The 11,667-nt window shown below is 32.0% G+C and overlaps 1 protein-coding gene across 1 annotated transcript; it reads left to right on the forward strand.

Moving 5' to 3' along the window:
- Positions 1-4,356: 4,356 nt before the first annotated feature.
- LOC133819286 (endo-1,3;1,4-beta-D-glucanase-like) lies at positions 4,357-7,248 on the forward strand. Its single transcript, XM_062252483.1, has 8 exons — positions 4,357-4,544; positions 4,731-4,887; positions 5,385-5,406; positions 5,788-5,914; positions 6,180-6,270; positions 6,447-6,536; positions 6,720-6,811; positions 6,896-7,248. Exons 1-8 carry the CDS (start codon positions 4,488-4,490, stop codon positions 7,034-7,036), a joined length of 777 nt encoding a protein of 258 aa, XP_062108467.1. The 5' UTR covers positions 4,357-4,487; the 3' UTR covers positions 7,037-7,248.
- The last annotated feature ends 4,419 nt before the right edge of the window (positions 7,249-11,667 follow it).

The raw sequence follows: 11,667 nt of genomic DNA on the forward strand, positions 1-11,667 counted from the left end.
AGTGGAGCAGTCGGGTCGGTGCCGTTGAGGGCCGGACATGGACGGGAGCCATTGATGAAATCCTCCAGACCATTTGCAATAATAATATTGAGCATCTGGGTTTGCCAAACCACAAAGTTGTGTTCATCTAATTTTACCGAAATTGGTTGGTTTACTGAAGGAATTGATGGGAAAGGGGAAGAAGGAGTGGAGTGTTGGATCGGGGTTAAGGGAGAAGGCGTGGGTGTGGAGGGGACAAGAGGGTCAGGTGGGACATTTGTGGTTGGTGGTTGGGAGACAGAATGAGCTGTGCTGATTTGAGAGGCCATGGAGCCGTTAATGGCTCTGGTACCATAAAGAGAAAAATAAAGAAGGAAAAGATATTGTTGTATTCCTTGAAAAAAAAAGGAGTTCTGTACAATTCAATATATATAGACAAAGGATAAAGGGACCACGATCCACGTGCCCTTAGTACAGATAAAACAAATATATTAATGCAAAAAAAAGAGGCTACTAATTATATTGTTTAACAATTAATAACCTGAACTATGTAAATCTCTGTGTTCTTTCTTGCAATTCTTTAAGTTTTTTGTTTAATTAGTTGATCACGAAAAATGCAGTCAACAAATATTGTATTAACAAAAAAAATGTATTTTATAGACTAAGAAAACTTACTTTAAAGCATAAAAGTAGAAATTAAGGTAAAAGGTAATTTCATTTTAAATTTTAATTTACTCTAAGAATGGAAATCGATGTCCAACAGTAGAGAGTTGGAATGAGGTTTCCAATATATATTGGATCATTATTCCATTGTTTAATTGACAAACCAAACATTAGAATGACTCGTGTACAAAAATTCTATTTGAGAGGTGATTCCATCCAAAAGAACATACTCTTAATCTCTTAAAGAAAGAGTAATATTTGTAGGACTTACACTCTTAAAAAATAAATAGTAGGAAACAAGACATATATCGAAACTACTATATCACCACCTCAATAATTATGACAATAACATTTGGGAGAAAGAATTTAATCTTATTTAGCATAAAGAAAGAAAAAAAGACATTATATGTCTAATAAGAAAAGTAAAGAACCCTTTTATGATATTTGAATTTTGAACAAGATAACTACCCCCTTTTCCATAGATTTTTTGTTTGAGAAAAACTTAATCCTAACTTATATCAGTTAAAATTGTTCAGTTTAATAGCTTTGTGAAGATATTTCCTGGGGTGGCTCATGGGTGGAAAGTGAGGTACAATGATGAAGACCCTTTTGCTGTCAAGAGTGCTGAAGAGTCTCATTTGGACTTAATTAATTGGCTCACCAAATATGTCAAATGAAGCAGTGCTGCCTCACTTGACATATTAGAAGTACTGATATCAGAATCCATAAAAAATAAAAATATAAAGGGACCTATAATTAGAAGTACTGAAAATGGTCATGAAGGGTTTTTGTTTTATGTGTAAAAATAGCTTGGCTAGCCAGCCATGCATGTAAAATTATAAGTAGTGATATGAATACAATTATAAGAGCAATGATTGTGCTTAACATCAAAACTAGTAAATAATAAGAGTTAATTATAAATGAATTCAGTATGTCTTTTAGCATTATTACTACTTTTTTTTCTTATTATTATTATTAGTTATTTATGAATGTGCATTATATGAGAGTGTTCCTAGCTTAATATTTGAAACCAGTCCAAACTTCTTCCCCTTTTTTCCACCTGTTATTATATTTGGAACCAGTCAAGATTCCCTTTTGTTAAAAAAAATGACACCCAACTTATATGTTGAGGAAGCTGAGCTAAATTAGACAAATATTTGTTGTTGTACTATTCTAAAGGGATTAGTGTAATATTAGTAATAGTGGATATATGTGGTATTAATGGTCCTATTTTTGTGTAAGAATTTGAAGAGTCTTTTCTAGTTGTATTTCAATGCCTATAACTAGGCAGTGAAAGCTTGGTTGATTTTGGTATTATACTAGTTTGTTGTCTTTTAACAAGAAAGATTCATTAAAATTGTATGATTTTTAATAAAATTTATAAAATTAAGGACTTACAATTTTATTGTCTCAATATTTGTCAGGATTGATCCTTGTTTTGTGTGAAGACCATCATTTTTCTCACCAAATCAAGGCTAGTTGTTCGAGACACGATGTCTTCCTGCTTGATGTTCATCCATCTTCTGATGTTGATCCATGTTTGTATTCTTTTCTTTAATCTGATTTCTCTAGCTTAATTGAAGTAATTTTTGTGTGTTAATTTTTATAAAGAACATCAGATTATGTAGTCTTAAATAATTAATGTCAATTTTGTTATCAGGATATATGGTCGTTGGAAGAAATGAAGTTTTAGGAAAAAATTCAGTTTATTTATATTTATATTATTCGATGAAATGTCTGATTGAATTTATCCTAACCATCCACGTTTTAAGTTTACTTTTAATCTTAAATATATAATTTGATTTTGGGTTTATTTTTTATTTTGTGAAAAAGGAAATCAATATGCATTTGATTTTGGTATTTATTACTTTGTACATTTTTGTATTTAGTGTAAAATGTTATGATAGATGATTTAGGTGAATTTGTAGTTTTAGAATATATGATTATGTAGTTTTTGAATTTATGTATGGCCTCTTTCAAATTTGTGAGAATTTTAAAATTTTTTTTTCTGGCTAGTTTTACTTAATCAAATTGTAATTCAATTAAACTTGTTATATATACATAGATTCACAATTATTAGCCTATATATATTATTCATTCATTTATATGCTCCTCATTGAAATGAAATATCTTTAACTTAACTGTTGTAATCTGGTCTTTTAAATAGGGTTTTAGTTGTAACTTCCCTAATTCATTTGCACCATAGATTACGATTAATTCATATATTTAAAGAGAATAAACATATAATACAATTTAGAAAATTTTCTCATGATATTTTCTAGGTTAGAAAACAAACACAATACTAATTCAATTTTAACTATATAATACTTAAAAGTAGGGTATATGTACACTATTTATTTGCTTGAAGTTATTTTTCTATTTTCCTAACATTCTATAAAAAAAAATTAAACATTTTAAGAATTTATTTTTTTTTTAAAAAAACAAATGTTTATTTAATAAGATTTAATAAAAAAAAATTTCAATAGTAAATTAATGTTTATATATATAAATATCTTTTTATTTAAATAAAATATTTTAAATAATTTTATAAATTTTGAGAAAATATAAAAATAATTTTAAGCAAACAAAATAAACGTACAATTCTTATTAAAAACTAATTTTGATCAAAATTGAGCTCAACTACAGTAAAGGAATGAAAGAAAATACATGAGAGCTAGCTAGTTAGAGTATCTGCACAATAAAAAAGTACTTTTTTAAGTTAAGTGATATTTAGAATATTGGGTTGGAAATAAAAATAAAAAATAATGTAAAAACTAGAGTATGATGAAAAGATAGATTGGGTCAAGAAGTTGTAACACATTAGTTTTCTTTATGTGTTTATAACATAACAAGGTATGGTAGAATACTTGAACAAAGGTTTAGAAACTCTTGAGGAAAATTTGAAGACTCTTTCAATAAAGGTTGCTTCTAATAGATGTCTTTCCTCTTGTAGGCATTAGTCCTTTAGTTTATAATAATGGGAATCTATTAAAATGCTCACAACTTACCAAAATGAAGATGCTATAATAATGTGCTTTTCCATTCATCCTAAATACTTACCTCTTTCTCCTTCTGCTCCCCTTGTCACTATTATTTCTCATCAATTTTATGAATTCATGAAAAACTTTAAATGGCCATCCATATCATTTCAGCATTTTAGGTTCCTGTTTTAGTCTCAAAAAATAGAGTGGTCAGTCTCGAGTGACTTTCTCCAAACTGAAACGTGAAGAGGAGCACTTGGATAGATATATCCTCCTATATGTCAAGACGCTAGTATGAAAAGTTTTTTTTGAAAACGTAAAAATAAATGAACTAATTTGTGAATTGGTTAATTAATTGGGGAACGTGTAAATATTGTAATAATTATAAAACAAAAATGAAACTACTTAAACTTGGTCAATGGTCATTTCATTCAATGCCTTCAATGGCTTCACTGAGAGTGCGCCCATAATATGGCCAAGCCAAGTGAGCGCTGATGTCTAAATCGGTTGAGGACATTTGATGTTAGTCTTGCAATATGGCCAACTTTGTCTGAATGAATTGTGCATTTCGATTATAAAAATAAAAAAATAATTGATTAAAAAAGTCAGTTCAAATTTGATCAATTTTAAAAAAAATAAAATAAAGACCAACTAATACTATCCTCCCTTTTTAATAATTCATCCATTAAATATGATTATAAAAATATTAAACAAAACAAAATAAATACAATGACTTTTTTTTTTACTTCTTCTCTCACGTCTCACCCTCTGTCTCTCTCGCTCCTCCTTCCCACATTTCTGTTCTCATTTCTCTTCTCTAATTGTTCTTCATAAGAAGGTTTTGTTTGGTGGTGGCCACAGAGCATGGGCTCCCTAATTTTGTGGTGGGCTCTTATTGTTCAAATGCTGTCATTTTTTTGTGTAAGAAAGATTATGTTCCTTACTGATTTATTAGATAGTGTGATTCTCCCTTATACCCAGGACTGACTGGGTTTTTGGGTTTCATATTGTTTAGCAAATGTTCAAAGCTTGTTCTTCCTCTTAAAGAAAAAAATAAATCTGTTATCTTCTTCTTCTTCTTCTGAAACTGATATACTAACTATACAGTGGAGCAGTGGAGCAGGACCTTTGTGTTGCTCAGACCCTCCAATCCTTGATCCACACAGTGGAGCAGGCCATGTCGAGAAACTTGGTGGCCTTCCCACCTATGTCATCGGTTCTCCATACTCTAAGCATGCTGCTGTTCTTATTTCTGATGTATATGGTAATTTTATCATTATTTTGTTCTTATTTAAGCTTTTTATTATATTGGGTTCTTACTAATTTGATCGCTTGCCCTGGCTTGAAATTCTGTGTCACTACTGTTCTTTTGGATAAATTTTTCATTTTGTTTGATGGGTTCTCAATTTTAGTTCCTGTAGACTAATGGGTTTGTTGGACTTTGCTTGTTTGAATTTCTTTTCTCTCCTTTTGACAATTATATTCTTATTCAACTTTCTTTGAGCAAAAATGGGTTTAATAGGGAAAAAGATGCATACTTTTTTCTTTTTTGAAGAAGAAAAAGATGCATACTTAAGTTTGTGATTTGAAGACTATTCACTTACTTTGTACATAATCTTAAGATTAGGTGTTTTAATTTATGCATTTATTCCTTAGTCTCTTTCTCGTTCCCTGCTTAGTATTTTTTGATAGCTTTTAATTAGTGTGATTTATATTCCATCTTCATCACCAAACTCATACTTTTTATGTTTAATATTGCAGGATATCAAGCTCCAAACTTAAGGTATAGTTATCATTGTATCGTGTGATGTACTGGATTAAATTGATGGGATCAAAATGCTTTGTTAATTTACAATGTTTGATTAGAAGGAAAATTTTACGTAAAGGACCATTCAAGTTCACTGTTTTTTTCTTACTAGCTCTCCATCTATCTATAATATTTGGGAACCATAAAACTATAACAATTGTTATTTAGGTACTTAGCGGCACAAACCACTTGTCTGACCATTTGAGTTACCTCTCATGGATTCGTTAAGACTCGCTATTAAGCACTTGCATGACAGTTTTTTTTTTCTTTTTTGTTTGAGAAAAATAAGTTGTGATTTGTATTAATGATGTTGTGTGCCCTCTTGAAAACTAATACAAGCTTCTGCCTATTGTAAAGGAAAGTGGCCGACAAAGTCGCAGCTGCTGGATTCTTTGTGGCCGTTCCTGACTTCTTGAAGGGGGATCCTTTTGTTCGTGCAGATACTAAAAGGCCTATGAGCGTTTGGATTAAAGATCATAGCACGGTTGGTTCTAGTGTTTTGATTCATACTTGATAGTCCTTAATATTAGTAATAGATACTTAAGATTGTTTCTGGTGAGTTAGGTGAAAGTTTTCATGTTGTGGGCTCTGCAAAATTGATTCTAGATTCAGCTAGGCCAATAGTTGCTATTGTTAGCATCTTAATCTTTCCTAACTGTCAAGTTAATTTAACTTCTGGAAGCATTTGTTGTACTCTAGTATTAAAACTCTCTTATACTTGTTCTGAAATCTTTTGCTTGTTCCAATAGGACGAGGGATTTGAATTTGCCAAAGTAGTGATTCAAGATTTGAAAAATAGAGGCTATTCTGCAATAGGTGCTGCAGGCTTTTGTTGGGGTGGTAAGTTTGTTGACATACTTCTTTGTTTTCCATTATGGTATCTAGATGACATTTTGGCAAATTCGACAATCACTTGTGAACAAATTCAATCACGAGCAGTGACTGACTTTGTTAGTTCAAACCATATATCTAGTTGTTACTTACGCTAAGCTGACCAAGATTTGTTCTGTTCTCAGCCAAGGCTGCAATTCAACTCGCAAAGTGCGACTCTATTAAGGCTGCTGCCCTCTTACATCAATCTTACGTCACTGTGGATGACATCAAAGGTACTACATAGTGATATACATAGTGATATGATACTTTGAAACAACTACAAATTATAAGATAACTTTTAGTTCAAACTCTTGTGTATTTCACTTCACCAAAACTCCAATTTTTGCATTTTATGTTAAACTTGACTCATTCTTTCTCAACTCAAAAATATTAATCCATGATTCAAATACTTTCAGAGGTTAAGGTTCCATTGGCAGTACTTGGAGCAGAGTTTGACCATCCAGAGATCGTCAAACAATTTGAGGAGGTCTTAAAAGGAAAACCCGAGGTAGGATATTATATTTTTGTGTTTTCCAGTCCACGATCATGGTAAGATATTTTCGTCATTAATGGTGTTTCATTTTGTATATAGATCGAGTCCTTTGTGAAAATATATCCTGGAGTTCGGCATGGATGGACTATAAGGTATAATATTACAGACACATATACTATTAAGAAGGCAGATGAGGCTCACGAGGACTTGATACAATGGTTCAGTAAGCATGTTAAATGAAGGTTTTTGAAACAGGAACCTTAATGTTTTATGCTAAAACTACTAGAACCCAAGTTTGGAGTACTTGTTGTCTCTCTTGTTTGAATAGCAACAAGTGATTTGTGTGTATCCATAGTTTTATTTCGAAGACTTGACCATTGTTTTTAATGTTTCGTGAATGTTATGTAAGATTTCCTGCAAATATTGTTTGACATTTTGAGAGAGAGGATAAATCTTTAGTTTTAAACTCAAATAAGAAAACAACTATATAATTCTTGGTCCAATCATAGAAGACAAACTAAGCACCTGCTCTAATAATAATTTCTTGACTTGGGAGTTCTTGAAAATTTGTAACTGTTGGCAACAAAATTGCAAAAAAGAGAACACTCCATATGAGAGCTAATTTTGGACGAGTTTCAATGTTTCATTTTGTTAATGATTAATTCAACATAAAAATTCGTATTTTTTTGTATTTCTACTAAATTATTATTCCTGCGAATGTCTTCTCCATTAAGGGCAATGTAAGAAGAGAACAGTGTTGGATCATCATTAAAAGAAATTCCGTACAACACTGTGAGCAACGCTTTCTTATCGAATTATGTTATAAATTTTATTACTGTGCTTTTTAAGTATATCAGTGTTTAATTATTTATAAATTACATGAAGATTGCATCGTTACTCAATTAGCTAAAATATTTCATCCTCGTTAATAACAAAAATTAGTTGCTAATAAAATAAAATTGAATATAGATTAAGCAAATGTGTAAGCACACCTAGTGTAAATATTTATATATATATATATTTATATATATATATGGATGTAGTATTTGAATGATGAGATTTATCTTAATTGCATATATTAATATTTATAATCAGTATTGATTTTAGAATGCGTCTCCTAGTGAAATAAAGAAACGGTACTTACAAAAACTCATACAAAAAATTTGGTACAAAAATATACTCATAGAAAAGTTTTCTTTATTAGATTATAATTAGACAATTGAAAATAGAGTAGTGAATCTCTTCGAGTAATACCAAACTTAACACCATTTCTTACCATATATATTATTTGTACTTTAACAACTTCTCCTCTCTCATTTCTTCTTCCTTCTTTGCAGCTTGTGATGTGTGCCAACAAAATAAAACAGAGCAGTTAGCTCATACAGGTTTACTCCATCCCCAAGATATTTCTATGGAAGGTTTTATTGATGGAATGCCCATTCTTACAAAGTCTTTCCAAGTATTCACATTTCGTCCCCTAATTTCATCCTTACTGCTTTCGAAGTTGTATAGATTTTTCTTGAAAAATATTTTCAAGTTGGATGGCAAGCCCAGGACTATTGCTTGTGATCGTGATTCACGTTTACAAGTTTATACTGGTCACAATTATTCAAAAAGAATGGTAATAGTTTCAACTACAGTTCAGCATATCATCCTCAAATAGACGAACAAACAAAGCGAAGTTGTAAATCGAATAGTGGAGATGTACTTGCGATGTTTCACTAGTTCTAGACCCAACCAGCAGATGAAGTAGCTAGCTTGGGCTGAGTATTGTTACAATACAAGTTGACACTGTTATTGAGTCTACTCCTTTTCAGGTGGTTTATGGCAGGCCTCCACCAACCTTATAATATTCTATTGCAGGAGTGGAGCTCTAAAGGAGTGAGATATGCAGAATTCTATGCATTGAGTTTTTGTCTGAGCCCAGGTTCCTAAATCAGCCTGAAAATCATCTTATAAAAGATCTGAAAGATGACAAAATAAAAAGAAATGATTACATCACCAACAATAAAGAAGTATGAAAATTTGATAAGCGGTTTAAAAGGCTTGTTTATACTGGCAAAACATATCACCAGTCATAAGACTAATGTTTGTTTTAAGACACCTGCCTTGACCCAATACCAATAACCATCCTCCCAAGAGATGCTTCTAGCTGCCTGCAAAGTTAAAATTAAGTAAAAGATGACCCAGAACATCAACCAGTATTGAAACATCAGCAACTATTGAATGTTTGCTAACCATAAATTGCAAATTCAAAACCAATCATTCTTTTATAAGAGAAATTAAAAGAATGATTGTCGTCCATCCTAAAGTAGCAGTAAGAAATGGTAATTAAATGACTTATTTCAAACCACAAAATGGATTTAGAAGAGTTCAGTAGTAGTCATCAAAGATGGCATATGAAACTTGTTTTGGCTGAACAATGAATTGACTTATTAAGTAAATATTAGATATGAAATCAGCACACAGTCCACAATCAACAAGACTAGCATACATACTTATACACTTCCATTATAAACATAGAGAGAATATTATATTACCTCTCCAACCCATGGTATGGTACAAGGGACTAACCGAACCATGAGCTGAAACCAAACCCAGAATCAAATACTCCAATTCCGTATAACCAAACCCTGCCAGGACCATATTATGTTACTAACACAAACAAAAATAAGAAAAAAAAACAAATAAAATTTTCTTGATTTCTAACCAAATCTTCCCACAACACGATTTACAATAAATACTTTAAACTTCAACTAAACTTTTCACATCAAAACAAAACCAATATATAAACAACATTAATTTTGAGCAAAAAAGAGTTAAGTTGTCAATTTTATATAGAGCATTACATAATCATGATGATAATAAGAATGAGTCATTGGTTGGTTTCATATTTCATTTTTTTTGGAATAAAACTAAAATAGGCTTTATATCAGTGTGCATACTTTGAGTATTGTATTCCTCATGCAAGTAAAAAAGTGGTTTAGCAATTCCAAATGGCATTTGAGTCCTTATGTTCCAGCTAGGTTTAATACTTTAAACAAGCGAATTTTCTTAAGTACCATTACTCGTCTGACAAAAAAAATACCATTACTCGTTAACTCATGAATAAGTGCACAACAAAATAACTACCTTCTTATTGCCCCACCTTTTCCACCATTAACATTTCTTCTTTAAATATACTAAAAGCAATAAAGAGAATTATACAAAACTCAGTAGTAGAATCGCAAGCATGATTCCTACTTACCCAGAATAAATCAATCGAAGAAAAAAAAATGGGGATCAAAGAAAATCTCTCTGTAGATGCCTAATATAGAGGCTTTTTTCATTGAGATAGAACCATGGGAGCTCTTATTGACTGACGCTTGTGCTTCGGATCTCCGATCGCCGGAGAAATTGCCTTGGCCAGAGAACATGTGTTTCGTGCGCTGTTGCATTTGACTGAACAACAATAATGCTTCATCAAATTCACATGCTCGTCAGTGGCATCCAATAATAGACATCCTTAGAACAATTGTCCCAACAACATACAATTTAATCAAAGAAGATTCGACATAAGAATATGAAAACCCATTAACAAAAACACATTGATGAAACAAAAGGGCCAATCGAAACATTAGAAAATGTGTTCAAGCGCCAACCAAACAGGGGAATGTGTGAGGAGGGGTGTTAATAACTGAAGCTTACTGTGGTAAAAGAATAATTGTTATTCTATATTTTTCATAGAGTATAGGGGTATATACATACATACATAGCAGCTAATTAATGCAGAAGAGGAAACATACCTAGGAAAATAAAAATACAGCTGTAATTAGGAAATAAGCACAGCAGTAAATTTACTAACTAGGAAAAGAAAGCAGTAATAAATACATTTGAATATGTATCGATATCTTGATATTCTACACTCCTCCTCAAGATGGACGATATATGCTTGTCAAACCAAGTTTGGAACTCATATCCTGAAAATTTGGACGATGTAGAGCCTTAGTAAGGATATCAGCAATCAGAAAACGAGAAGGAACATGCTTTAGTGAGATTACTCTGCCTTCAATTTTCTCACTTATAAAATGTCTATCAATTTCCACATGTTTTGTTCTATCATGATGGACTAGATTTTTGGCTATGGCAATAACAGCTTGATTATCACACATCATTTCTATGGAGCCTTCTACATTGATTCTAAGTTCATCCAACAGTCTTTTTATCCAGATCCCTTCACATATTCCATGAGCTAAAGCACAGAATTCAGCCTCCGCACTACTGCGAGCAACCACCTGTTGCTTTTTACTTCACCAAGTAACCAAATTACCCCATACATAGGAGCAATAGCCAGAGGTTGACTTTCGATCAATTGGGGACCCTGCCCAATCAACATCTGTGTAAATTTCAAGCGAGCGATTGAGAGATTTCTTAAACATGAGACCTTTTCCAAGATCCTTTTTGAGATATTTTAAGATTCGATATACAGCTTCCATGTGTCCCTCTGAAGGATTTCTCAGGAATTGACTAACTATACTGACAACAAAGCTTATATCTAGGCGAGTATGAGTTAGATAGATCAATTTACCCACAAGACGTTGGAACTTCCCTTTGTCTGTCACTATTCCTTCATCACGAGGCTCCAATTTAATGTTAGGATCCATGGGTGTCTCTACAGGTTTGCACCCACTCATTCCCGTCTCCTTTAGAAGGTCCAAAACATATTTCTGTTGAGAGACAGAGATACCATGACTGGAACGAGCAACTTCCATTCCTAAGAAGTACCTCAACTGCCCAAGATCCTTGATCTCAAACTCCTTGGAAAGCAAGTTCTTTAGATGATTGATTTCCTCCTCATGATTTCCAGTAACTACTATATCATCAACATACAC

This window comes from Humulus lupulus, chromosome 2 (assembly GCF_963169125.1).
Source record: "Humulus lupulus chromosome 2, drHumLupu1.1, whole genome shotgun sequence".
Classification (NCBI taxonomy): Eukaryota; Viridiplantae; Streptophyta; class Magnoliopsida; order Rosales; family Cannabaceae; genus Humulus; species Humulus lupulus.